The following is a 27094-nucleotide window of genomic DNA, read 5'->3' on the forward strand; positions in this document are numbered from 1 at the left end:
TTATTATTCTGTTTTACTTCTGTGTTTTGGTTATGGAAACGTCATCATCTTTGAACTTCTGGTCGACCTAAGGTCGTCAATACCAGCCTGGAAGGCGCTGGATGTTACAAGGCTAGGGATATGTCCTGAGAGGAGAGTACTAACCGTGCCCAGCGAACACCAGCAGTATCCATGTCCTCAGGCTGGGCGCCATAACATGTCCCGGTAGATAGCCTAGTGGACAACACGAACACCAATGCATTTTCATCCATCACCAGTCCTTAAAAGAAAATTTACTGAGTGCCTGTCTACTACTAACCTGTGCGCCAAGTCGATATAGAAAAGTTACTCAAGCAACTGGATAAGTTGTTGTTAACCGTTGTTAACCGTCAGACGGATGCTGCCAGTGACGGACGAAAGATAGCGCATTCTGTTTGAGACACCTGGTCGACAGTTTACAAAAATAGGTTATCCAGTTGCCTGAGTAACTTTTTATTGAGTCTGCATACAGTCGCCGTTTGGAGAAGGTCATTCGAGTGATCCATACTTGTTAGATCATGGCATGACAGGTATGAAACCCTCAGTCGTGCAAGCGGCCACACGCTGTGTGTAGCAAGGCGTCGGGTCAACGCCAGGTGCTGAATGATGAAGGAAACAGACTTGATAGAAAGTTAGTCGTTTAGTGCTTTCTGAGCACGCATGGTCGATCATATTCCACTTGTCAAACATTGCTGCGACACTTGCATGTCTTAAAGGTGCCCTAAGCGATTTCAGGGGGTAAAACTTTAAATATCCTGGGGAAAACAATTTTGTTTGGTGAGGTTGAAATTGACATTTACTTCCCTATATTAGCACATCTGCATCATTATTTCATACTTTGGGCATTTAGAAATAGTACAGAAGCAAGCCACAAAAGGAGTATTTTATTTATTGGGTCCCCCCCAAAATCAGCCCAGAATCCAGTCGTAACCGTTTTCTGTCGACAATTTTCGGTAACTTCCGGCCGCGTGACGTCACAATGCCCAAGCACATTGAGCCATGACTACGTGATTATTTCTTCGGAAGCGTTCGGGACTTATCGGTCAGAATCGTGCATGTTCGGAAGATTTGAAATGATGGCTGGCCTCCAAGTGCTCAGATTTTCAATGAGTTCCCACCGCACAACGACATCACATTTTTGCTCCATGATGGTCGATATACGATGAGATAGTGTCATCTAAACTTACTTTGGATAGAAATCAGAAAAAAATTGATTTTGAATATATGACTTTCAGCGCCCTGATATTGCTTAGGTTGCCTTTAACGTCCAGGTGGTCGCCAGAGAAACTTATCCCCGCTGTTACCGTCAACAAGGCAACCCCGCCCAAACCCGCCCAAACTCCGGTGATAACACGGCGCGCACGGCACCATCGTTCCGCAGGGCACCCCGCATCGCCCCGGACACAACAAACGTCATTACAACATGAGGACCATTTACAAGTTGTTATTGGCGGATTCCACTGTCTGCCATAGATTACCTAACGACCTAACACCATCTATTACGCTATAAGGTGATTAATAGTAGTCGTACTCAGATTATGTTATATGATTCCCCAGTTTAATAGAACCAAAAATCAATGAATACCAAATTATACCGAATTGCGTATTTGCTACCAACGTCAGGTGTATGCGTGAAGGTGTGCCCAGTACGGCATAGCGCGTAGCTGTAGGTCGCCGGGGTACATTTGCATCTGTAAGTCATCCGTGTAACCCAATGGCAGCTTACTGTATACTTGTGGATTAGTGACTTTTCTCGTGACACATATTTATAGGGGGTGGGGTGGGGGGCAGCGGCAGGGTTCCTCAAGGAATGGTGCAAGTGAATAGATACGCGCAAACAGAGATGGAGTCCAATTCAGTATTTTGTTAACTAGAATATTGCATCATAGAACAGCAAATCCCCAACAATGGTTTAACGTTGAGTGCTTGAGTAGCGTAGGATTGAAATAACAACTTTCTTATTGATATTCTTAATTGTCAGACAAAGTTGCAGCGCTATTTACCTACTTCAACAGTACCTGTTACATGCAACGTTATGAACATATTCTATCGATGCCATTTTGGACATTCCGAATAAAGATCGAAAATGTGACTTTTTATCTTGCTAAATTTGTAATAATTGCGTGTGAAGTCCCAAATGATCGCTACGAAATTGGGTCCGTACAAGGTAACGTGTTTACATACTACTGTAGTTAAGTAGGACAAGGGCTTGTTATCTGTTAAATTGTGGTAAACCGGCAATAGCTAGAGCGCAATGCAAATATAATGGTTGTTTGAAGGCCTCCTCTGGCTGAGAAACATAGTACCCGCGTAATCAATCAAATTAATGGCTTGATGGTGACAGTCGCAGACAGGGAGGTGGTAACACGGAGCGTTTTGCACCGCCGTCTTTTTGTGTTATGGGACAGATAGACTGTTCATATGCATATATGTATATGTACATGTATATGTATATGTACATGTATATGTATATGTGCAAGGGAACTACAGAGATAATAATATAAATGGACAGAAAACCTTTTGGTAGCCCTTAAAGTACAAATGTAGAATAGCATTGATAGCTAAGGTTAGAAATGAAGCTAGCTGTTGCCATTTTGGAAGAATAGAGTGCCAACATCTGATGTAATGATATAGATACCCAACGTGACATTTACAGAATTAAAATGAACACAAATAAACGGAGATGATAGGTAAATATTAGCTGATGAGAAATATCGCGGACTGCTATCTGTCTGGTCAACAATTAGTTGCTTATGATGACCCGTAATAGACATTAAAGGAGTCTGGCCATACAGAGATACTCAATACTACCAGGAACTTCTTCTGGAAATGGGTACAGTCTCAGTTGCCAACTACAGCCAGAAGGACGTGTTTTTAAAATCATTTTCGTATTACAACAGGGTTGGCGTATCGATTAAATTTGGCTATATAAGAAGACGCAAGCGATCAGAAAACAGTGCAAATCAGCAAAAAAAATAATAGAAAATCGCCTGCCACCCAGAATGTCTGCGCAGAAGGCTAGAATGTGCAGTTGTAATATTTCGTTTCTAACGCACATTTTGTCACAGTTGTTCAAGTAAAAATTTTTCAGTCGATGTCGTCAAGATTTTACTGCTGTTTTTCTAGACGTGGCCATGACCGTACAGCCAAACGCTCAATACTACATCTGTATTCTTTCCAGATTAGTCCTAATCGAGAAGACTTCACGAGAAATACACAAACATGGTTTTCAATATTCTAACGCGAGGTTAGAATGGAATCGAGTCTTAAGTTTACGTTTACACAACGCTCGCAATATGATTTAAATTGTTAACGTTGGGTAACATAAATTCGGGATTTTTCCGATAATGGTTGACTGAAATCAATATAGCAGAACAATAAACCATCCTTTTTTTCTATAATTCTGTCAGTATCATGTACTATCTTTGCACTAATCATATATATGGTAGATTTTGTCTCTAGTCGTGCTGACACCATAATATTTCAACTTAAAACTACCGTCCGCCGCACGCAGAATGACAGTGCTGTCGGACAGGGGGGCACATTAATTCGGGAGAGAAGATTCGTCTTGAATATCTTACCGCTAATCACATTTTATACAGCAGCTATTCGTTCCATCCTTGGCTTGAGGAGAGTGCTATGGATATAGACGTGTCCAAGTAAAAAAAATACACGAAAAAACGGCCGTACCGCACACATCAGGCCAGTTCGGGAACAAGCCGTGTGTTGAGTCGGTAGAACTTCACTCAAAGTCGGCCCATCGTCATCATCGGGCAACGTGTAACGTTACATTATTCATGGCAAGTTAGCTGGATGCCGTAGCAATGGTAATACTACTATGTCCATGTGTTCCTTGTTGTGTTAGGAGCAAACTTTGAGGAAAATATCTTCCTCAGTCCACTATCACACGCAGCATTTAGACAAAAAAGTGTTCCTCACAAACCTTTGTCGTCTGCTTGACAACAGGATTCTGGTTAACAATATGGCGGCGGGAAAATACACGTGCCGTAGGTTGTAGCAACAGAGAGGAGTTTTGATGATTAATCACACTTAGAATCCAGTTGCAGGTTAGCAAAAGAGATTGTAATAAGTTGTCTTGTAAATAATTGTGTTGAGCAGGAAACGGATGTGACATTTTTCTTATAAAGCAGCCGACAACCATGTTGTGTAATTCTCCCACGAAGCCCTCAGACTGTTCCAATAAGGGACGGAGAGTTTTTGACCTCGTCGCCTTATAATCCATGCTTATCGAAGCTTTTCAGACAGTGTTCTGAATACGTAAGTCTGTCAGGTTTGCATTTCTAGCGGTATTACTTATGTTGCATCTAGCACATATCCCTAAATACCCCGTTTTCGAAAAATCCCGAATTTAAGTACCCCGCGAATTTATGTTACCCAACGTTAACGAAATATTGTTCCTAATGTTCTGTAACAATTTTAACACCATCGAACAATGACGATACATTGAATAAATCTTGAACGTCACCTTTACCTCTACATCGTCGAAGCGTCAATGTCACCTCGACGCATTTTATGGGTTTTTACCTATATTACGGTTGCATTTGCAACATACAGCTTATCACACTATCTGAATTAACTCCAGTATCGATATCATGCAACTTTCTACCACTGGTTGGAAAGAAATAAGCAGTTGGACTGTAACTCTTACCTCGTATGCAGGGGAAAAGTCTTTGTGCGGACGGAATTCTACAGAATTCAATTCTGCCTTACGATGGAATCCAGGTTTGAGGCTTTCACAAGTTATTTCAGTCAGTCAACATCTCCCGGACAGATCGAACAGATATGATATCTCTCTCTTCATTGGACATTTTGTTTGCACAATAAGAAGTTGTCGTCAACAAGGCGTAGGCGCCATGGGATCGGGACTGAGTAAACCCCGTTCCTGGGCGATACAGGAATTTACGTGTCTGTAGGGACCCCATTCCATTGGATGGCGATCGCGCGGCGACCTCACTGCGACCTTAATTGGGTTCATGTAACCACTGATTTCATAATTGGAATATCATGGAAAATGTAAGAGCATGACTGAGAATACAACAAAACGTAAAAAGATTCGTTTTTTGTCAATGAAATTCGTTAAGCGCTGTCAAATCGCTCGGTCGCAGCCCTATAGTTGTATGGGGGTGTTTTGCAATTGTAACCATGTCTATTGTCGCAGCTCGCAAACTTCACAGCGTCCCCCAGGCCCCTCCTATGACAGTTCTATTGGGTACTTTGTTTCTTTTAGAAGCTGTATCCATGTTTAGCAACGACATTATGATTTGAAAGTAACTGGCGAAGAAAAAGAGCGTTCTTGTCGCATTACGAATTCCACTTTTTCCTTATCATTTGTCCACTAATCACATGGCAGTACTGTGACCGTAAGTATGGCGCATATTTCAGAGTGCATCACGCAATGGAATGTGTATGGCAGTCCATGGCAGCGATTAATACTGAAGTAAAGACAGACTAACCAGACTTGAATATTGGATTCAATGGCCGTACAATAAAATGAGTATTCGTCAGCAGTCATGCTGTAAATAAACATGATGTACATCCACAGGTCATCCGGTTGAACACCTTACAACTACACAATACATGGCGCAGACAACAGGTCAATGGTAAATTGAGAAAAAAGAACAATTTTTCTATGTTGATAAGGCCACACCAATTTAATTTCTTGGTTAACGGATTTTCATTTCTAATTTTAGCAACAAAAAATCCATGAAAACAGAAGGCTGGGGTGAAAACTTGCACCTGACCCTGTTCACTCCCTGATACTGAGTGCACCAAAGTAAAAACATTCCTCTGAGATTCTGTTTTCATGTTGTTTTTCCAATCTAGCATTTTTTTTTAAATTTTTCATTCCATTAAGAAAATAAATTGGTGTGACATAAATATGTCACAATTGTCATCAAACTATCAATGAGTGGGAATGTTGTCACCAGCCTTGCTGCAAAACGAGCTATCATCACCCTTGCACTGGATCATAGTTTAGAGGACGTCATCCATGCATGAAATCACACTGTGCCAGGCTTTAATACAATACATTACTCACATGCATAAACAATGGAAATCCTGATTTTGTTCAGCAGCAACGTTCAAGAATGAATTACAATAGTAAAAACCTTGTTACATTTACATAATATATCATATCAGATTATACTATCATTCCCTGATGCAATCCCTTAACTATCCAACCATATCAACACCATAATTCCAGCATATAAAATATCTATCACGATACATTCACCTTCCCCAACATGCTATGTTTTTTGTTTATTTGTTAAGTTACTTTTATTTTATCATATTTCTGTCCACGGACTTGTCTATCTTTACAACATCTTGCAATAGCGTATTTGATTGATGTGTACCAATACGAATCCTCGGCTCTTCTAGTACTAATGTTTTCTGTCCTCCAGCTTTAAGATAAGGTAAGATATTTGTAGGGCAGATACTTCCACAAAAGGTGTCTCAATCATCTGAGCTTACATTCATTTAACAACTCAGTCACAAACACTGGACAGCTATCATCCTATTTGGGTCCAGTTGATGGCTTAACAATTTCCACGTGGTACAAAAAATACCAAGGTTAAGATAAAGCGCCTAGGAGCCTGTTATGTAAAGTTAAAACCATAATCTACATCTAATACAGCACAATTAATTACAACTTCAAAAGGCACATGTGGTACACTGTAACATATATGGCACACCTGATTTCAACTAGACACTTTATGTAACTTCCTGCCTTTGTTCCTTTTATGAGAAGAGTTTCAATTAATGATGAGCCTGCTTGGTTTGCAGTTCATTTATGGTGGCCATTTGCACTGACTGGAATGATGGAGTTGAAGCTGCCTGCAGTACAAAAAAGTAGTCAAGCGATAGTACAGGAAAATCTCACACTTTATGGATAGTGTGCTGGATGCTACCGCGCCGCGTGCCTGCGAAGCTGGTGTGTTACGCCGAAGGGCGGTAATACCGGCTATACAGATACACATACATTATAGACATATAGATAACATCTAGAGTGTCTATAATTGAACATTTTTTTCTTTCAAACGAAAACAATACTCAAGACTGTTAAACCTTCTCCGAATGATGTTATCCTTTATGACTGCAGTTCCAAAAAAAGCAACTAGGGGGCTCAAACCTACACCACTTGCTCTTTGAAGACAATTACAAGAACACAAAGCAGAATTCGAAGACTTTATATATAGCAAGCTCAAATGAATGGAAATCAATCCCACATAATGTGTTATCTTTCCCAATTCTACCCAAGTCCTGACTACCAATGCTATCCTTAGTAACCCTCTACCATCCCAGGGAAGAGACAACCTGTCTTCTGTAAGGAAAGCAGTGGTACAGGTTGTATGGAAAGTCTCAAAAGTAGGCTTGTGCTGACAGTTTTGTCTTACATGTGCAGTCTGGGTCCAAACAGAGGACAGCTGACACTACAGTCCCTTGTTGTAGATAACACTTAACTCCTGGGTTGCAGCCTGAATCTCAGGTTCGAGTTTGGAGGTAGAAATCTGTAGATATGGGAAAAATGTTTCATCAAAGATTTACATAAAACTTGTCATCATCATATTGGGCTGTTTGACCATGTTACATGTACATTGGTACTTTACTTTGCCAAGAGTCTCTATCTTTCATAATGTTCTGTAATGCAATTTTATAAAAGACTTAGATTGTCTACAATATGAACTGTTTGGATATCCTAGTAAGTATCAAGTGCACAATATGTACCCCTGACATTTCCTTTACTATTCTATTCCTTCTACTATTCTTTATTCCTTTACTATCAAGTAACTTGCACACACTTGTTTGATGCAGTCTGACATTTCTACTTTGAACACATTTGAAAATAATCCTTGAGTACCACACATGCTTCAGGAGGGTCAAGTCCTGCCATGTCATTGATGACAAATATGTTTTCACCCTTAAAATTCAAGATGGCTAAAGGTCATTGAAAATGATGTAGTGGAGGTCTTACCTCTGAGTATTGTGGGAAGAGTGCTATAGCAATGGGCAGTGCAAATCCAAAGGCTGCGGTACAGACCAGGGCGTGCATGGGTATCACCATCCTGGGTCGGGCCAGTAGCCACGCAGTCCTACAGTACACATAGACTGTGAATTAGGGCGTTTGCACACACATGAATATGATCATGTCAGAATTGTCTGCCATACTGGATGGTTACATCTGGAAGTTGCCAGTTGAATTTGAATATGTTCCTGTAATTACAGTCACATGACATTGATAGAAACAAGCAAATTTACAGGTCTGGCTTTTTGAGTTTCAGCTAACCAGCATTGCTTTTGTTATACTGCATGAAAACACTGATTAAAGATGTTGCTCAAAAACACACAGATATTGCTTCCACCAAATAAAAACTCAATATGCAAAACTACATATAGCAAGCTTGCATGAACCAATATGAAAATCAACTCAACAAATTCAACAAATTTACTTCGCTGGTGGCAAAAATTAGGAAGTATAATTCAGCTTATTTCCAATGTTCAATAACAGAAGAAGGGTGTGTATTTGGTGCAGAGTTGTATGTTAATTGACTCGTACAATTATTGTTCAATATTTGAATGTTGTATCTGGTGTCATAAGCACTGTAAAAAGATCACAAGAGACTATGTAACAAGTGTCACTCCCAAACAACATGTCCTGACGCACCTCTCCACCACAGACATGACCAGTGGAGGCAGGAGGAGTATGGGGACGGGGAGGAATGCTCGGGTCACTGCCGTCTCAAACAGGGCCTGGCAGGGTCACAGTCAGACACGTTATAAAACCTAGTTAAGATGAGGTTTGAACCATCTTACTGGTATAAGAGGCGAGGGGAATTGGAGTTGAAGACAGGGTTGGAGCAGGTTTCACGGAAGAGCATGCAAGGCTGGAGACAGTATTTGAGCAAACACAGATCCATGGGGGTTAAATCCTTTGGTGAGGATATTTTCAAAATTGAATTCAGAAAATACAGAATGATATAGTCCCTCTGGATTCCTGAAATTGTACAATGAGTGTGACACCCCATGGATCAACCCTTGCTGTGTGCTCTAGGTTAGTTCTGCATGATGCAGGTAACATACCTCTGCAGAGGCAGCATAATGGCAGGAGGAAGGCCAGTCACCAAAGCAGTGATCACTACACGGCTGACAGCTGTCCCAAACAACGCCTACATGCAAAACAGTCAGAGATGGCAGAGGTCAGAGTGTGAAGGTCAGTCAGAAAGTCAGTTATACCTCCAACAGTGCTTCAGTGCAAGGTAACAATGCATACATAATGTAAGTTACTTCAAATGATGTCTACATGCAATAGATTATCTCACAGAGCAAAGGTAAGTACAGTAGCAGCTTAGGTACAATTATATCTACTGTTCACTTATACATAATTGCAGATGTCAACAATAGAATCCCATTTGTGTGTTGTTAAAGACTTTAACATCCCAGGAAATAATCAGGCAAATATAGCTGTAACAGACAACAAGAGAAAAAGTCTGTTTGCAGCAAAAACTACTAAAACCTAGCTACATGTAAGAGGCAAAATTAATTTCATTACTTTTTTCAGACATATGATAGGAAGCTATAGTTTGCCCTAGATGACACACATTCAAACTGAATTGTAAATCATAGATACAATATAGAGCAGACATACATGTTTGGCTGCAATTTTGGAACTGCCCACTAGGTGGCCTTCCTTGTCTGTGACCTCGATGCCCTCACGCAGCTCATTGTTCCGCATTAGAATCAGGTTGAACACATTTGCTGTGGCTGGAGAATACAAGGAGGGCACACTTCAAACAAGATTATGGGCAATGTACCTGTCTTTGTTGGGGCATGTTCTGGTCTTTGAGATTTTCCAGGTATAAACTACATGTACAAATGTATGTACATGTATATGGCTTTATGAATCCAGAATTGTATGTCATTTGAAGGGATTTGCACTGTCCTTTGGAATAAACCTTAAAGATTTCAGCACAATAAGAATATATGCCCAATATACCCAAGAACTAATAAGTTATGCCATGCAGGGTTTTACAGATATTGATTTTGTTCAATGAAAAGGCTGCATGGTCAGGTTACATACATGTATAATTGTATAGATACATGTAAGCCAGAATCCAAGAGACCCAAGATCGTATATGCACATAAGAATATAATAATGACTTGTGACAGAACCCACCTACAGCAGGGAATGGTATGAACCTCTGCACCACCATCCTCGTGGTGGGACTGAAGGCGCGAGCCTTTTTCACCAGGCCATTCAAACCAACCTGCATGTAGATCACAGAAATAACAGTTAGCCCTGGCCCTATGGTGCCTTGGGCTTTTTCACTCAGCTCTAATGCATTAGGTAAAGCATTACTTAAGCAGGAAGAGGGTTATATACAGAACAGTATATCTTCAGAGGTGACACCGAAGTTAATAGTAATACAGTGGCTATAATAAATATCAGGCCATTCTTTTGTAGAGATAGCATACGCTGTGCAGCTAAGATGTAACTAGTTATCACATTTGTCAGATCTACATATATACAGATATCAGATAGTAGTGTATAGAAGAATGTGATGTACAGGTACTTCAGGACTTACAGCGATTCCTACAGCGGAAGTGACTGCTCCTACATAACCCTGGACAAACCTGGACACAGGAGTGGGCTGTGGAAGGAAAAAGGGACTTCAAGAGCAGCTGTGTGTATCTCAAAACAGATCAACTTGTTTACATTTGTTTCATACTTGAATGTTGCTTGACATTTTGTTGATGGCTATTCAAAACCTTCCATGTAATATTGAGCTCTTCCATGTCCCCATTGATTCTAGAAAAGTATCTTAACAACTTAACTGTCAACTACTCACATTTTAACAATCAAAACAAAACTGCCAAATTCAACATGAAAAAATATTTGCAGTGTATTCATGTTACCGTTCGTTTTATGCTTATGATACATCTACTTATTCATACGGAAAAAAAAGGTAACATCACCTACCTTTGTGGCATTTCTGTTGGAATAGTTGACACAAGCATTGTGGGTCTGGTTCAACCACTGTACATTATAGACAAACAGAAATCTTCATAAGAATTATCAACAACACTAAAAACTTATTATCATATTAACATCTACTATTATATCAAGAGTTTCTGTAGCTGGTGTAACACAGCACCTTAGTCAAGGCACTTGGCAGTTGGCTATATTGTGAAAGACCACATGAGCGGACATACCTGCCAAAATATGGTGGTAACCATAGTCTGGTTGGGGAGCAGCAAGCCCACAACCTATGGACAAAAATTCACAACACTGTGAGTGTCACAAATAGAACTCACATTATACTGAAATACACTATCTTATTTGAGGCAACTGTGAAGCTTAAGGATTCGTTGGTTACATGTTTTGGTGTCTTTTCTACACATTACATGATCATGTTCTAAAGTTGAATAGAGCTACTTGAAATTCAGATCAATGGTAGGATGATTAGTATGCTGAACATGTCTATGAGGAGAAAATTGTTGGGTACCTCAAATTGAGTGTAATGCCATGGCAACAATATATTCAAAGCTGTTGCAAGACCTTGTCCTCTGAGTTTGTGCTGGGTAAGTTACAATCATCAGCAAATTTCTCTTTCCTTACAGTGCTGAAATATAATATGAAAGTGTGATGTACTCACAATTGGAGTTCCAAAAGGCACAAATCCTGCAAATATAAATGTACAACATTTTTCAGTCAGAAAAGCAAGGTTAAGTCAGACTTTCAACTCTATCTAACTAAAGAATGGTTGACATTCTGACTGCTGAACAAAACCATAATCCTTGTGTAGCATATATAATGTCATACAAATATGAATATATATATGTTAACTTTGTTTCACTGCAGACCAATGTTATGGAAGACCCACATTTCTTAATTGCAGTTCTGCTCACCTGACATTCTGAATGGCATGAGAATTTTCTCCCCTGTGTCTGGATGGAGGATAGCCTGCAAGATATGGTAGTTCATCAAAGAATTGTAGACATTATTCAAACTTTTAGCACACTGAAGTAGCCGTTTGGCACCCCATTCTCTATTGGTTACAGAGTTAGGTTACATTAGTCTGCACAGTATGTGTCCTAGTCTGTATAGACTAACTGACAGCAGTAGTAGTAGTACACACAATGTATACGCACATCACACATTGTATACACATTGTACAGATTCCTATACAACAAAATGAATATCAGTACACAATTTTCACTGTTTTTTTAATTGTCAAAAAATACAGACAATGAACCATAACTTACTGTTTTGATCTTTTGAGCCTCCCATAACTGTTTAAAAATCAGGCAAAGATAATTAATCAATAACAGAAATTTTAGTACAAAGCAAGTTTACATAATACTTGTTAAAATGTTTGTTTATTTCTTATTAAAAGGAATTACGGATAACTTTATTTGTGAATGTTGCGATGCCCACCTGTTTGTTAGTGACACCATCTGGTAAGTTTCCATTCTTGTAATCCTCCAGCAGCTGGCCAGCCTGGGCCAGTCCTTCCTGAGAACATTACAGTTTTATATGAAGAACTTTATTGCACAACAATTGTACATGGTACAAGGTATGGCAAGAATTTGTAAACATAATACAAAGTAGAAGTATAGAATAAAACTTAACATCCTAATTACTAATACAATACGGGCTAGCATACGTTTTCGATATTGTATTATAATCGAGTTGGTTTAATCATTAGTTTCGGTATTTTTTCTAATGTGAAAGCAGTCGTTTAAATATTTACCTATGTTCGCATTCTGGGGATTGTTGCATTTCAATATGTACTCAAACGGTCTGTAGTATACACTTTCTACTGATGCTGAGGAAGAGTGATGGATGTAACTCTTAATGTCCGGAAGTATTACTCTCCGTATTTCATCCAGTTGTAGAGATTGAATTGTCTTTGAATATTGTTTACCAGGATGTCTAACCTTCATCAAATTACAACTGTCATCCTGTAGATATCATGATTGGGGATTCATGATCTACATGTAGGTCTCATTGATTAATAACTGTATGATTTGTATATTAATATATGATATTGATTGCTAGTTGGAAAACACATAATCTGCCTCAATATCATACTACCAAGTTGCTATTTACTACATAGTTGCCATGTACTCTACATGGTGTCTTTACGGTTTGCCAGTAATACTTTCGCAGATTACGTAGTCTACTTAACGTTATATTTTTGGCTTAGAGTGACTAAGCACTTCTTTGCGTCACTGCCATTACCTTTGTTGTGAACAGAGTTCGTGGGTCGATTACATCCAGAAAATGCCTGTACCTCCCAAAAAACGTGGACTGAAACACAGAAATAACAGAATTAACGTTACAACTAATTACCACTGAATAAGATTGCTAAGGTAACATTAAATAGAAGAGTTGTCTAATAAATGAGATACGGCATTTACTTCATATTACAGGAAGTTTTAACGTAACAATGTTTTGGATAAACTGTACGTAGTCCTGGATCAAGATCTGGCGGCATGCATGCATGTGGTTACAAGGATTACTGAATTATGGTACTGTATACGTAATACCGACATACATATGCCGGGAATTGTCACAATAAATAATGCATATGATACTGGACTGGACTAGTTGACTGTCGCCTGTTGCAAAAATATGGCAAGGCTGCTACATACATTGCAGACAACAATATTTCCTCTACAGCATATATACATATATACATGATCTGTATAAAAAGCATAATATCGGGCGGCCAGACCTGATCAAACCTAGGCTTTCCCAGCTGGAAGGTTGGATACCCGTCCGCGTCTACCTTCGCTACGGCAGCCATCTTGCCGACCCCGCCCACCAGGGTTCATTGACCCGCAGTGACCCCGCTGTCAGATATTGGTACCTGAGGCACGTGTGCACCTAGAATACTGTAACTGGAAATGTTACGGGGCTCCTTTATCATCACCACAAATGAGCTTTCAGGCTGTTACTGTTCATGTACGGTATCTGTGGTTCTCTTTCAGTCGAGTTAAGTTCTTAGTTAGTTGGTTGGTCGCCATTACTTGCACAAAAAGTTCAGAAAGTTACATTTTTGGCTTGAATTCTATGCTAAGCATGGGATAAGTAACCACTCTTGAATTATTGAGCGTCTTGTTGCATGAATGGAACTAAATTACTTTTTTTTTTTTACAAAGTATTGCTCAAAACGACTATTGTTCACATACATTACGTCGTCCTGGCCAGCTCCAGCTTCTTGGTGGATGTAAAGATTCACCCCCCCCCCCTTCCCTTCCTCCAGGGGCCTACCCCCTCGATCTGTCCAGGAGGGGTTCAGATGGAGAACATGTTGGTCACGTGGCTGGCAGAGTTCCTGCGATACCACCTGGACACGTCGGTAATTCTCATCTTGTGTTACCATGGCAATTATAACGGTCCTAGGGACAGCAAGGGACAGTGCGGGGGTCAAGGCCGCGGACCTCCACAGGTGAACTGAAAACGTCATGTTCTCGGACTGACCCGACAGAACAGAAAAAGATGAATCACCGAAGTAATTTCTGAGAAAACTGTTTTACCTGATCAAAATCAATACCTTGGTTATACCGGTACACACAGAGTAACGTACATACAGTCGATATCTTAGTCGATTTCGACATTTATTTCTCCGCTGCATGATTATTGTACATGTAAAATTCATGTGTTATTACATTGACAAATATCATTACTACAACATAACATCTGGTGAGGTACGAGATGGGGGCCGGGAGGCTGTTGATTGAGACAGCTTTCGTCGACGTCTTCACCCAGTAGATTGGCATCGTGGCGGTTAAAGATCTACGGTAGTCACTAGTATTCTACTAAGCTTAGCTATAGTATCTAACTTGTCATGAATTAAGGACACTCATAGTGCAAAAATATGTAAATTCATAAAACAGTGATTTCACCTCCTTTCCACTAGAGGCTGCGACCGATGAGCGACCAAACATTATTTGATAGATCGCTCAACGATTTGTTGTATTCCAAATCATAATTTCCCATCGTGCATCATATTCCAACTATAAGATAAAGGGCCACACATATCCAAGAAATTTCGCTGAAACACGGTGGTCTGTCACTAGGGTATTCTTTCCCGTTGTTACGTGCGTTCGACAAGGTATCGGGTTACCCGGGGCAACGTTTTGTCTAACGGCAAAACATTCATAAATAAATAAAATAGTATGGACGGGAAAACTTTATAAAAATAATACGAAATTAGCGATTTTGCAAACTTTGAATGTCGTCGATTTGCGCTGAATGGCTAATTTTTCTATATTTTGCTCCCAAACACGATTATTTTCAGGTTTTAAGGATACCGTTTTTTCAGGCACACATCGCAAAGGCCTGGCTTTAAATGTCAATGAATATTTCTTATCTTCATGTTTTTCGTCGACCAGGAACAAAACAAAACTTTGTGTTTTTGGGATTTTTAAATTTTTTATTCTAAGTATTGTGAATATCGACAAATCTGTGAAAAAATGGCATTTTTTGACATTTTTCGCATTCAATCACCCATAATTCAAAATCAAGGACATTTTTCAAAAATCCCAAAAACACAAACCTCGGGAAAACCGTTACGGTCATTTTGAATCGTTAATGAGGTAAGGTGGATGTATCTTGGAGCCGTACCTTTACGATGTTTGAAAGCATGTCATGTCGCACGGATAGGGGGAGGGGCTAATTAACACCGCCGTAAACAATTCTTCTAATATTCAATGTCACAAAAAATGACGCCAGTTGCTTCGTTACATGTTAGATGTCTACAAAAAAGTGCCAGCATGGATATACTCTCCAGAAAACAGGTAATATTTGCGACAAACGTAGTTTTTTTCCTGAAGCGGGGAAAGGGGCCCGGCCGCGCAGATTTACAGTATGATCTTCCAATGACCGCAGGTGACCCCGAATCGAACGCGCGTTCGGATTCGATTACGTCATTTCGAACATCGTGGAACGGCGTTCGAATTCGGCTGGACCTGGGAGTTTCTGAGCATGAATTTGACCACCGTGAAAGGTCACTCATGCAGTAATCGTCGCCAAATTGAAACCGGGCCTTAGTAAAATAGATCCTGAAAGTCATGATCAGCCCACCTGACTGTAACAAGATATTGCATATTTACTTAGATAAGCCTTTATTGATTATAACGTGAAAGTTTGATTTCCTATTTCGTAGTTTGTAGTTTATCAGTGTACGAAAGTAAGCTTTTAGCCTGTTCAAATCGCTCTTATATTAGATATAGCGACCCGCCCAACATCCGTCGGGTTCATAGAGGGTGCGGGCATTTACAACCTCGGACAACGGAGTTTTCGTTACACACAGATTGTAACGCATCTATCACTCCGCCAAAGCATACACATGGGCTAAGGTTCCCTAATGCCGGCAGAGGGAGTTTCGCAGACTATTTGAGCCTGTAGCGGAACAGACAATCTTTCAGAGGAGCCAGAGTCCCCAGCCCGGCCCGTGATTGGTCCTGGGGAGGAGTGTGTTTCTCCAGGAGATCCATGTTGAAGTAGCAGACCACGATGGTGACGAATTGCTTGATCTCGTTCAGGGCGAAGAAACGGCCGGGGCACATGCTGACGCCATGGCCGAAGGGCAGGAGATAGTAGCGTAATTTCCGGCCCTTCTTGTAGAAAGTGGTCTTCTCCATACCGTTCTCCAGGAAACGGTCGTACTTGAAGGTCTGAAGCAAATAAAATGTAAGAGAAATTCAAATTAGATCATTCGATAATCTTATGTTGTAATGCTACTAATCTTCTGTCTTACACTGTACCGTTAATACATCGTGAAATATTGAGCTTACAATACCCTTTTACCACTAAAAATTACGACCACAGCACTATATGTTCAGAGCACGAGATATCATAACCGGAAGTTCTGCTGCAGTATCGTAGAATGCCACCAGGAGGCCCATCATCGAACTTGACCTTAGACACCTACCCACCTACATAATATCATAAAGACCCATCCACAACTTCTTGAGTTACGCTGTCCACAAACATACGCACCCAACCAAAAACACAACCAACCACACACACAACCACAAACGGCACCGAAAACATAAATCATTAACCTTTTTGGCAAAGGCTATAAATATCATAAGAGATGTACCTCAGGATCGTCAAAGACTTCGGGGTCCATGTGCAGAAACCCCGGATACAGCGCCACCCTGTCGCCCTTGCGGATACGAAAGGTACTGCCGGATTCCAAGGCCAGTTCAGCATCTTCGGTGGCGACACGGATGATCATAGAAGCACTGCACATGCGCAGTGCCTCGTTGATGGCGCTGCCTGTATCAGTAGTAAAAAATGTGTGAATTTCAGTCACATCATTTTTCTCCCATTTGATAATAATTATCGGCACAAAACTTAAGTACAACTCTTAAAACGTCTTATATGTTTGTCATTAGCCATATTGTGCAGAGAAAGTAAGTATTAAGAAACTAAGACATCAACTACAAATTACACAAGCTGGATAACGCTAGACTCATCTGGGAACACGCCTGTGAGGCTTCGAGGAAACAGTTTTTTTTTACCAGCAATAATCTAACTACAACGCGTACCCTTTCAGCTTTGACAATATAGAAGAAGAACTTTATTGCACGACAATTTTACACGATACAAAGTATGGCAAGAATTCTTAAATAAAACTTAACATCCTAATTACTAATACAACGCATTAAGGGCTAGTATGCGTTTTTGATATAAAAGTGTTATAATCTAGTGGGGCTAATCATCATTGGTTTCGGTGTTTTTCTAATGATAAAGCAGTCGTTCAAATATTTTTGCATTGTGGGGATTGTTGCATTTAAATTGTATATTCAAAACAGTCTTTAACGTCGAGACTCTTGATATATAAGGTCCACTTCCCACTAGACGGCAATCGCCGAGCGACCAAAATTAGATTTGTGTCATCTTTGATTTTATAGTTTGAGCACGGTGTAGTTAGTGTATGGTCTCCCGGCCGTCGCTCAGCGGTCGCTGCCTCTAATGGAGAGGGCGTAACGCTCACGTACCAAGGCATTTCATGTCATTCAACTGCTGTCTCGTCACATGAATTATCTTGTCCCCTTTCTTCACATGTTCCAAACTCTGTCCGGTCTCCTTCAAAGCCTACAGAGATTGAAGATTAACAGTTAAGTTATTACCTTTCGTGACATGGCTTTTTACCTTAGAGGGCTATCTTCCGATCATTAGAAAATTACTTTTATACTAAGAAAACAAAGAAGATAAACAGATCTGGATAAGAAACTGAAGATAGTGGTAATATTTACTTGGTTGACTTCTGCCTTGACGGCATTCATGGCGACAGGATCCTTCAACAGGTGGTACAAGGTCCAGAAGGCCGCGGGGACGGTGTTACTCTGTGATGGAAAGGGAAGGGGGAGGGGTGAAACAACATACAAGTGACCACCTCCATATAACGAAAACCTGGTCAATGTAACCACTTTTTATTGATCCCTTAGATTTTCATTTGCATTGGCTATAGTGACCACCTGTCTGCACAGAAAAGATCTTATCGGTCCCCTGCGTGATCTTCTTGTGTCGGTTTGACTGTACTTGTCGCAGCCACTGGGTGTGTTATTATGTTGAGCCCAACATACTGTTGGGCGCAACATATTGTTATGTTTAGCCATACCTAGTATGGCTAAACATATTGTTTTTACTCATGTTTCTTCTTCTTCTTCTTCTTCTTCTTCTTCTTCTTCTTCTTCTCCTCCTGTCAAATCTTCAAATCGATTCATCTCTGTCATTTTTTGACCAAATGACCTGAAATTTGGAACAGAGGTAATGTAGGCAAAAACCAATGTGCGTTCTTTTCCTTTTTTTGATATTGACCTTGAAAGTGATTTTATTGAGGTTTTTAGGCTATTTTTAGCATATCTTGGCCTCCTGCGCCCTGGTATTTCAACCGAATGACCTGAAATTTGCTGTATATGTGGCTTGAACAAATATTTAAAGGACTACATTCCCATTTTTGGCATACATATATTCAAAACGATTTATTTTGGGCTTTCTTGACAATATTTGCCACTTCTGTCACTTTCAATACTACATATGACCTAAAGGTCATTGACCCCAAGTGCCTTGCACCTGGCCTTGCATGCCTGTGAGCCTTGCGACCACCTGATTGGTCAATTGGGTTAATCTAATTATCTTGCATTCCTGGCGCAGGTGTGCTAGTATTCATGCCAAATATGGTATGGGAATTCCTAGGACATGTGATTACATGGCTTTGTTCACTCTTTTTTTAACAAAGATACACATCTCCAGTTCCTATGTATTAAACCAAAATAATGTGAAATCTGGTATGTGTCTGCCTTGGTCATGTACACAGGCCCTCATTCAAATGTTTGGCATACAGCCTTTCAAAACGATTTTTTAAACAAAGAATTTTTTCGTTTCGTTATTTTCAACCCAAAGTACATTCAAACAAAGGGGTGTCACATTTCTATATTTCACCCATTTCCTTCTTCTCCTGTCAAATCTTCATATGTATACTATGGAAAACTTCATTCTTCCCTGGGGTTGATCTTTTTTAATTCAATTTTGAACTGGGTTGATTATGCGCAAGAGTGTAATTTTCAGCGGATATTTTTCGACTGGTTTACATGGAAATGGCACGGAATATCACATTCTTGCAAGGGGAGGATTCTTTAATTATTTCTTTCAATTTTGAGCTGGAATGATTATGAAAAAGTCCATTTGTTAGCAGAAGTGTATTTGTTAATCAATAAGTGGATATGGTTGTGGACTGGTCCATATTGTGTTGAGGTGCTACTGGAAGACTCAATTTTGGACTGGGTGATTCATTTTTTTAGTGCAAGTGTTTTAGAATTGTCCATTGTTATTTTGGGAGAGTCCATTTTTTGCATGGCGAGAAGTATGGCTAAACATGCTGTATTTGCTCGCAAATGTTGCCTTTCTAGTTTTCTTACGGTTTCTTTCTCCTGTCAAATCTTGTAATCGACTCAGCTCAGTCGTCCCTGGACCAACTGAGCTGAAATTTGGTATACAGGTAGAGTGGGTAAATACCCTGGGAGCTTTTTTAAATCTTTTTGATAAATGTCTTTAAAACGATTTTATTGAGGTTTTTCTGACCAAAAACGTACATTTTGGCCTCCTGTGTTCTGGAAATACATCCAAATGACCTGAAATTTGCTAAGGGGGTACATAGAACAAATATTCAAAGAACTCCATTCGCACTTTCGGTATACACCACTTCAAAAAACGATTTTGGAGGGTGTTTTTGGGGATAAGATCGCCAATTTTTCTCCTATGACCATATATGGTGTTGCCATATATGGTCACATCTTTATTCATATGGCCAGGTGCGAGCGTAAACAACACGACCTAAAGGTCAGTGACCCCAAGACCCACGTGGACCTGACCTGTGATTTGTGCGCGTAATTATTGAGCGGGGGACATTAGGAGGGAGATAAGAAAATATTCTGTATTTGCTATCGCAAATGTTGCCTTTCTAGTGTTAATGTTGTGTCCTAATGAAGTTACGTGCAATTGAGAAGGTTAAAAATCTACGCTTTTTCTGGTGGTGTTTTTCGACATAAATCTATTGCTCTACATTCCTTTCTGTGTGTACATACAATCATACATATATACAGCAATAACATTTTTTTCACTTACACCAAGAGTACGCTCATATCCCTACAATTGGTTGTGTATCCTTTCTTTAGCAACGTTTTTTAATGGTGGTATATGTCAGTGTTACAGTACAGGTCACGAAATACGCACCAGAAATTTGCGGTACGTTTAGCAGAAATTTGTGAAACCTTTGCAAAACCTGAGTTGGTTCGAGGAACTGTTCGCTGCGTAATGAACAATTGTCTGGACTCTCGGATTGCGGAAATTCTTCCGCAGCAGAAATCCAGATCTTCAGCAAGATTTCACTTGTTTACATTCTTGTCCATTCTTGTATCATGAGGGGGACATTTTTTTAACATTCAATTTTGGGCTTGGTTGACTATCAAAAAGGCCCAGTTTTGTTTGGTGGAGGTGTTTTTTAATGGTCCAGTATGGATATGGGCGCCTGGAAGAGCCCATCCATGCATAGGGTTTCAAATTGGGAGAGATCCATGTCTGACTGGTCTTCAATTCAATTATCTATTCAAATACCAACATTGCAGACATATGACAAACGTAAGCCTCGATACCACAGGCGCTTTTTGCATGAGAAGGGAAATGGGCGAAACATGTTGCATTTGCTCCTGCAAATGTTGCCTTTCTAGTATTGTATGTTCTGTTCTGTTGACAAAATGGGTCCGAATGAAATCTATCCTAGACTAAAAACTGACCAAAGGCGGTGTTTCACGTGTCGTTTTGTACATGCACCTGTGTTTGAATTGAAACATCAATTTTGATTCTTACCATCGAGGCCCACATGGTTGCAAAGTTAAAAGCCGCCGTTTCGTCAGGAGATAGATTTCCGTCACCGTAGATCTCTTGCCTCATTCTGATGAAATCAGAGACGTCCCGCTGACAGAGCTCAGCCGGAGATACCATGGACTAAAAACCAAAAAAAACATTTCAGAATGAAAATGCAATACCAATTTATAAAACCATCCTGCTTCAAATTCAGCACCTGAAATGCTCCAAAAAAAGTTGCTCGAGAGCATAAACTTATGTCACTTTTGTCATCGGGCACAAACGCTATCTGCCATCCAAATCGTGACTATAGCGTGTCCAGAACAAGACATGTTAAACTGAGTGTTCTGCTGCAGTACCACGAAAAACCGCCGGGCCCAAAATTCAATTATTCTTTTTAATAGAACCAAGGAGGTTTTATATCCATAGCTTCATGAGTTATGCTGCTAAATCACATACAAACATACAAAAATACAATAAGACGAGAATATCTTAGCTACAACACTAGTGACGCTAAGAACAAGCAGCAGCCATACCTACATATCATGTCCACCTCATACATACGCTTTTCAATGAAACTTTTTTGGAAAGATATATCCAAAGAAAGATAGAACACGTTAAAAGAAACAAATCAGGGTACTAGTATGCCACATACCTTCAGATATCCATATCGTTTCTTGGTGTGTCCCATGAGCCACCACGGCACGTTCGAAATGATCTCTGGGAACCTTTTGTCGTACTTCTGGAATTCCTCCATGGCGTGGAGCAGTCGTGCTGTCTCGTCTTTATGTTCTTTGTGTTCCCCGAACAGCGTCTTGTAAGATGCTGTTGAACACAAAATGTTTACGAAATGTATGCCGTTATCATACTAGTTTTTCTTCCATAATTTGTTGCATGGTGATAAACAGAAACGAAGGTAAATTGCGCATGACCTTGGAGTTGTTGGAAGTGCATTGTGCTATTGAAATTTAGGGTTACCCTTGGAAACATTTTAGAATAAGTTTTCTTAAATGTGTAAACCTGATCTTCTAAAGGAAACTTAACCTTCCTCGTGTGAACTTGATCTTCTTCTGTTTGATACTTATGTCCTGGAAACTTTGCCCACCGAATCCCAAAGCAGATGCATCAGTCTGGCTTGTTTGGCGGTTTTCGACGTTTTCTTGAGGTGTTTTGTACTTGGTTTTTTTAGGTGCGCGCTTTTTAGAAGAGATACTGGTACCCGACTGGCACTTGTAAAAAGCGAGCATCTCAGTAACGTAAACACCGCCAAATACGCTTAAAACAAGCTGAGCTGCTACATTTCTTGGAGACTATGCCTAGCCTTGCCAACCCCACCTCGATGGAAACCAAGGTCAGCACTCCGGGGAGAGTTACTCTCAGCCGGTAGAAGGGAGAGACAAAAGGTTCCTCATGTTGGCCCTGGAGCCGAGGAGTATGAGACCATCTGACTCCCAGGTTAGCTTACCACTAAACATGATCCTGTAGACAAAAGACCACAGCTCTCCTCTGTTCCACTGCACCGTCACGTCTGTGGCGGCCAGCATGGCGGACTGAAGGTTGCCCATCATCACCTGGAACAGCGAGATGGACGGTTACCACTGATGACAATTGTACATGTCAATCTTATCCAGCAAAGTCATGTAGTGTTCAATGTAATCTGATCCAATCTAAGTGATTGACAGACGAAGAGAAAAGGTTGAACTTGTCAGATTTGCACTCCATCATTGACAAAATTGCATTCCATTTGACAAAATCGCCGCAAGAATGTAACGTTACCTCTGTGACCTTGTCCAAACCCTGTCCTTGCAGTTCCTGTGAAAACAGTGCATCACTGTCGGCTCGGACCCAGTCGCGGGGTGTACCGTACACTATCGGCATGCCGAAAACGCGATGGGCTATCTTGTTGGAAAACGCTCGGAAGTCCAGAACCCTAACAATGACACCAATAAAGTTCCTTTCAATGAACTTCCTTTGTTTAAAGTAAGCACAATGAATGACCATCAAATTCACATCATCATAACAGGTGAGAATGAGCACCTAGTGACGTCTTTTTGGATTGTACGTAAATCTGGAGGTCCTGTGTTTGAAGAAAGACCGTAAAGATCCCTTTACGCTTATTGAAAAGAGTAGGGGTATCGGTCTATTCCGGTGTGAGTGAATCATACCTTACAGTCCGGTCTTACGCAGCTTGGACAAAACTGGTGCGTGGCGTATAAAGGCCGTTTACAGGTTAAGCGGACAGCAGCCTGTACATATGTACACGTACAATCTGAGACGTTAATAGAATTAGGAAACAGATCAAACTTGATCTACGACACTTCTTTTTCTCCTGACCTGGTGTTCCGGATGGCGTGAGTGAATGAGCGCGGGTCCAGGACGAACGTGGTGTAGTGGCCGGCCAGCCGCACGGTGAACACGTCGCCATATTTCCTCCAACGAGACGTGATGAAGCCCAGGGGGTTTTGGGAAAACTCCAAGGCAACACCTAAGTAAGGCAGAGGACCCGGCTCCAGGGGTGGCTCACCAGGTTTCCTATGGGAATGAGGGAAGGGAAGGGGAGGGGGGGTAGTTGCAAGGTACGACAATTCAAGCTCAAAGTTCATGGACTTGTTGTGAACGGCGCGGCATTGTGACCTGAGTATACTAGTAAAACAATAGAAGCGACTCAAACCCAAAGTTCACCTTCATGTTGGCATGCCCCCGTCGAGGCAGAATGGACTAGAAAAGCGTTTATCAATCTATGAATTGACTTCAATGGGCTCACGATATGAGCTGGGTAACTTTAACTCCACCGCGTTAAAATTCATCCTGCGTGTGCCAATTACCCTAGTTGAGTGGGCACCAGCCCTGAATACATGTACATCGTAATCAATCAATCAATCAATCAATCAAAAATGGTTTATTCATTAAAAAAAGGCATTGCAGCCAAAGGCTTAATTGTGCCCTCTGTACATATTGCGCTTGGTTTTCACATTACACAAATCATTTAATATTATTTACAGTGGTATTAAAACAATTTCAATGCATCGGAATTAAGTTAGCTTATTTGATATATGCTAGCTTATCATAAAGACAGTTTCATTCAGTTCATTTCGTAGCATACAGCAGTCGTAACAAAGATGGCACCGGGCTATTCCTATGTCCTGTTGCCGGACATGTCTGTTCTCTCCAAGGGACAGGTCGTCGACGTACTTCCACCGGTCATCATGTGCTAGACAGGCGTCGTTAATCATGCATAGAAAGATAATCGGGCCTAGTTTTGTACCCTGTGGTACTCCGGTGGTGAGCGTTTACGTAACCGGTACGTGTTAAAATGATGTGAGCAAGTTTTTCCTACCTGCGCCTGGTTGTGATCTGTAGAAGTATGACGACTAAGACCACGACCAAACAAACGCCTAGCAGTACTGTCATCATCTTGTTGCAGGTCGGCAGTTATTCCAGTCTCTGTGACGAAGGAACAGTTACTGCGCATGCGTGATCAATGTCCCCGCATGATAATGACCTCAAAGTCCAGTTTTAAGGTCGAGGACGTGTGGGCATTGCTAATTATAAATGTCCCCGTTTAAGGTTCAAGGTGTATTCACCTGCGTGATCATGACTATTGCTTCATCGCCATAAGTGTAGTGTGCACATGCCCTTACTTAGTCATATTACAGCGATCTTTCCCCCATGATTCTAAGTACTGTATTTCTGCCTACTCGAAACTAGTCTGCAATTTTGCCGGAGAGTAAGTTGTTAGGATTCTAAGTCACCTAAACGCTCGAAAAAGTCGTAGGGGTTGTTTTTGTCGACATGTAATGTTGGAGAATCAAATACTTCAGAGACGAAAAAATGAATGCTTTTGGTGTCAGATGCAACAGTCCGTACAACACATAAAGGCAAATGGTTCCTTTCTGTGGACCTGATTAAACCTGGCGATATTTTAGTACATTAATTTGCTGTAATATTTTGTGACAGACACATCAGCCACATACTTTCCCTGAGTCTCGGGAACATACATCTTATATATCTAACATAAATTGGTAAAAGTATATGAGACGGATGTCGCCTTCAACGTGAAACATATCAACCATGGTAACATCTTCCGTAGTGACCGTTGGCTCAAAAAAATCGCTTGCTAACTACGGTCACTACGGAGGATGGTACTTTTTTTTCTCACAAATGTGTGAAATTTTCTACTACATTCTAACTACAAGGATCGATCATTTTCTACAGAGACAGGTTTGTTTGAGCTCCCACTGAAGCCACAGCTGTCCGTTGTAGTGTTTCGCTACGCGACGCTCCCTGGCGAGAATATGGAGTATCACAAGAAGCGGCTGCTCGCAGCGATCATGTCCGACGGTCGGGTCTATCTGCGGCCGGCGGGATGTTCTTCCTCCGTGTCTGTGTTCTTTATTTCAGGACACATCTTCACCTTTGCTTAGTTGCAATCAAACAGGCCGCTGAGCAGATTTGTAACGGTGGTTAAAACTTCTACACCGATTCGTTCAGTACTGCGGAAAACATTTGTGTACTCAAGCAGACCGACACATTCAAAGGTTGGGCTGGATTTATTTTTATTTATTCATTTATTGGTTTGGCTGCTCAGCACGCACAGCCAGGGCTACCCGACTAGCCTGTTGCTATTTCAAAGGAGTGGATTGGATTTGGACAGATTGCTTTAGATATACCAAATTCTGATATATGAGTCGATAGGTAAGGCAATATATCTAAGTCTTAAAAGAATTCAAACATATACTATGTTATTCGTCTGGATTATCAAGCAGACAAAAAGGTATGTTAGGCCACCACAAGATAGTTTTATGGATGACATCCTCTCCAGACTTCAAATTTAATGCGGGAAGGCGAAAAAACAAGATGGGAAAATTGTCAAAATAGACAAAATAGAATTCAAGCGACAAAACATGGTGTCACAACAAGTCACTAGTGTGGTAGACAGGTATCACTTCCCAAGTCGGCTAGTACACTTATGGCCACAGCATCGGTGCCACTTTTACAACTATGGAACTAGCTTCATTTCTACAACTACAGTCATGGCTAACTCACTATTGTCACTTCTACAAGTTTACAAAATTAATGAACGCGCTGATGTCATCCATGAAATTTACTTGCTGTGGACTTAGGACATTAACATGTGAAATTCATTAAGAGCTATATATATATATGTAGTTTGAGCAGCGTTGATATTAATAACATATTTTATGTTGATGCAAAAAGAAGAATAGATATGATCAAGGCTATTTATTCATTCTAAATTTAATGGAGTGTGACGCACGAGCTTTGACAATAGATTATCAAGAAAGACAACCACCCTGTGAATCTTTATTTAGCGTAGTGTCACGGTCATTAATCATCATTTCACTTTATACATACGTTAGTCAGCACATTTGTCATAGTCATGATTTTCTACACGTCCTTATTCAATCCATTATACTTTCTATTCTACCTGAACTAGTTTCTGGACATGTTTATTAATACTTTAAAATGCGCAAATCAAAACATTTAGTCTTAGCGCCGACTGTTTTAGAATTACGAGATAAGATTAAAACCAACCAATGGCGAACAGAGGGAACTAAAAGTGGGCGGAGTCTAGCTGAACGAAACGTTACGTAAAGATTGATGACCAATGATGTATTGTTTCCTGTCCGTCCGTTGACAAGGTGGGGGCAAGGT

At 40.6% G+C, this 27094-nt stretch overlaps 2 protein-coding genes across 5 annotated transcripts; both read right to left on the reverse strand.

Moving 5' to 3' along the window:
* Positions 1-5492: 5492 nt before the first annotated feature.
* Positions 5493-13909, reverse strand: LOC136431045 (sideroflexin-5-like). 4 transcript variants are annotated; one of them, XM_066422240.1, is made up of 15 exons: positions 13776-13909; positions 13280-13348; positions 12473-12550; positions 12301-12327; positions 11944-11998; positions 11691-11716; positions 11248-11301; positions 11015-11071; positions 10620-10685; positions 10211-10301; positions 9683-9798; positions 8702-8787; positions 8012-8129; positions 7434-7547; positions 5493-6873 (listed from the first exon to the last, which is right to left on the reverse strand). In XM_066422240.1, the coding sequence occupies exons 1-14, from the start codon at positions 13845-13847 to the stop codon at positions 7470-7472; spliced, it is 993 nt and encodes a 330-aa protein (XP_066278337.1). In that variant the 5' UTR covers positions 13848-13909; the 3' UTR covers positions 5493-6873; positions 7434-7469. The 4 variants fall into 4 exon arrangements, 3 of the variants coding, with proteins under 3 accessions (XP_066278337.1, XP_066278336.1, XP_066278338.1); XM_066422239.1 differs by lacking the exon at positions 8702-8787 and adding an exon at positions 9118-9203; XR_010754969.1 differs by lacking the exon at positions 8702-8787.
* Positions 13910-16052: 2143 nt separating this feature from the next.
* On the reverse strand, positions 16053-24873 carry LOC136431046 (cytochrome P450 7A1-like). The gene is made up of 10 exons (XM_066422242.1): positions 24759-24873; positions 23756-23953; positions 23198-23351; positions 22887-22992; positions 22077-22246; positions 21425-21562; positions 18313-18402; positions 18055-18151; positions 17151-17329; positions 16053-16722 (listed from the first exon to the last, which is right to left on the reverse strand). The coding sequence occupies exons 1-10, from the start codon at positions 24833-24835 to the stop codon at positions 16438-16440; spliced, it is 1494 nt and encodes a 497-aa protein (XP_066278339.1). The 5' UTR covers positions 24836-24873; the 3' UTR covers positions 16053-16437.
* Positions 24874-27094: the final 2221 nt, after the last annotated feature.

Source organism: Branchiostoma lanceolatum, chromosome 3 (assembly GCF_035083965.1).
Source record: "Branchiostoma lanceolatum isolate klBraLanc5 chromosome 3, klBraLanc5.hap2, whole genome shotgun sequence".
Taxonomy (NCBI): Eukaryota; Metazoa; Chordata; class Leptocardii; order Amphioxiformes; family Branchiostomatidae; genus Branchiostoma; species Branchiostoma lanceolatum.

What these genes read in the sequence shown, in the direction of transcription:
- LOC136431045 (XM_066422240.1), bottom strand. Translation starts at nt 13,847, where the DNA reads ATGGCTGCCGTAGCGAAGGTAGACGCGGACGGGTATCCAACCTTCCAG. An exon ending in CATGCCATTCAGAATGTCAG is followed by an intron (nt 11,717 to 11,943) that starts GTGAGCAGAACT and finishes TTATATTTGCAG; the next exon opens with GATTTGTGCCTTTTGGAACT. An exon ending in TCTTCCCACAATACTCAGAG is followed by an intron (nt 7,548 to 8,011) that starts GTAAGACCTCCA and finishes CCATATCTACAG; the next exon opens with ATTTCTACCTCCAAACTCGA.
- LOC136431046 (XM_066422242.1), bottom strand. Translation starts at nt 24,835, where the DNA reads ATGATGACAGTACTGCTAGGCGTTTGTTTGGTCGTGGTCTTAGTCGTC. An exon ending in CACGCCATCCGGAACACCAG is followed by an intron (nt 23,352 to 23,755) that starts GTCAGGAGAAAA and finishes TGTCATTGTTAG; the next exon opens with GGTTCTGGACTTCCGAGCGT. An exon ending in AAGTCTTTGACGATCCTGAG is followed by an intron (nt 16,723 to 17,150) that starts GTACATCTCTTA and finishes TATTTGCTTCAG; the next exon opens with ACCTTCAAGTACGACCGTTT.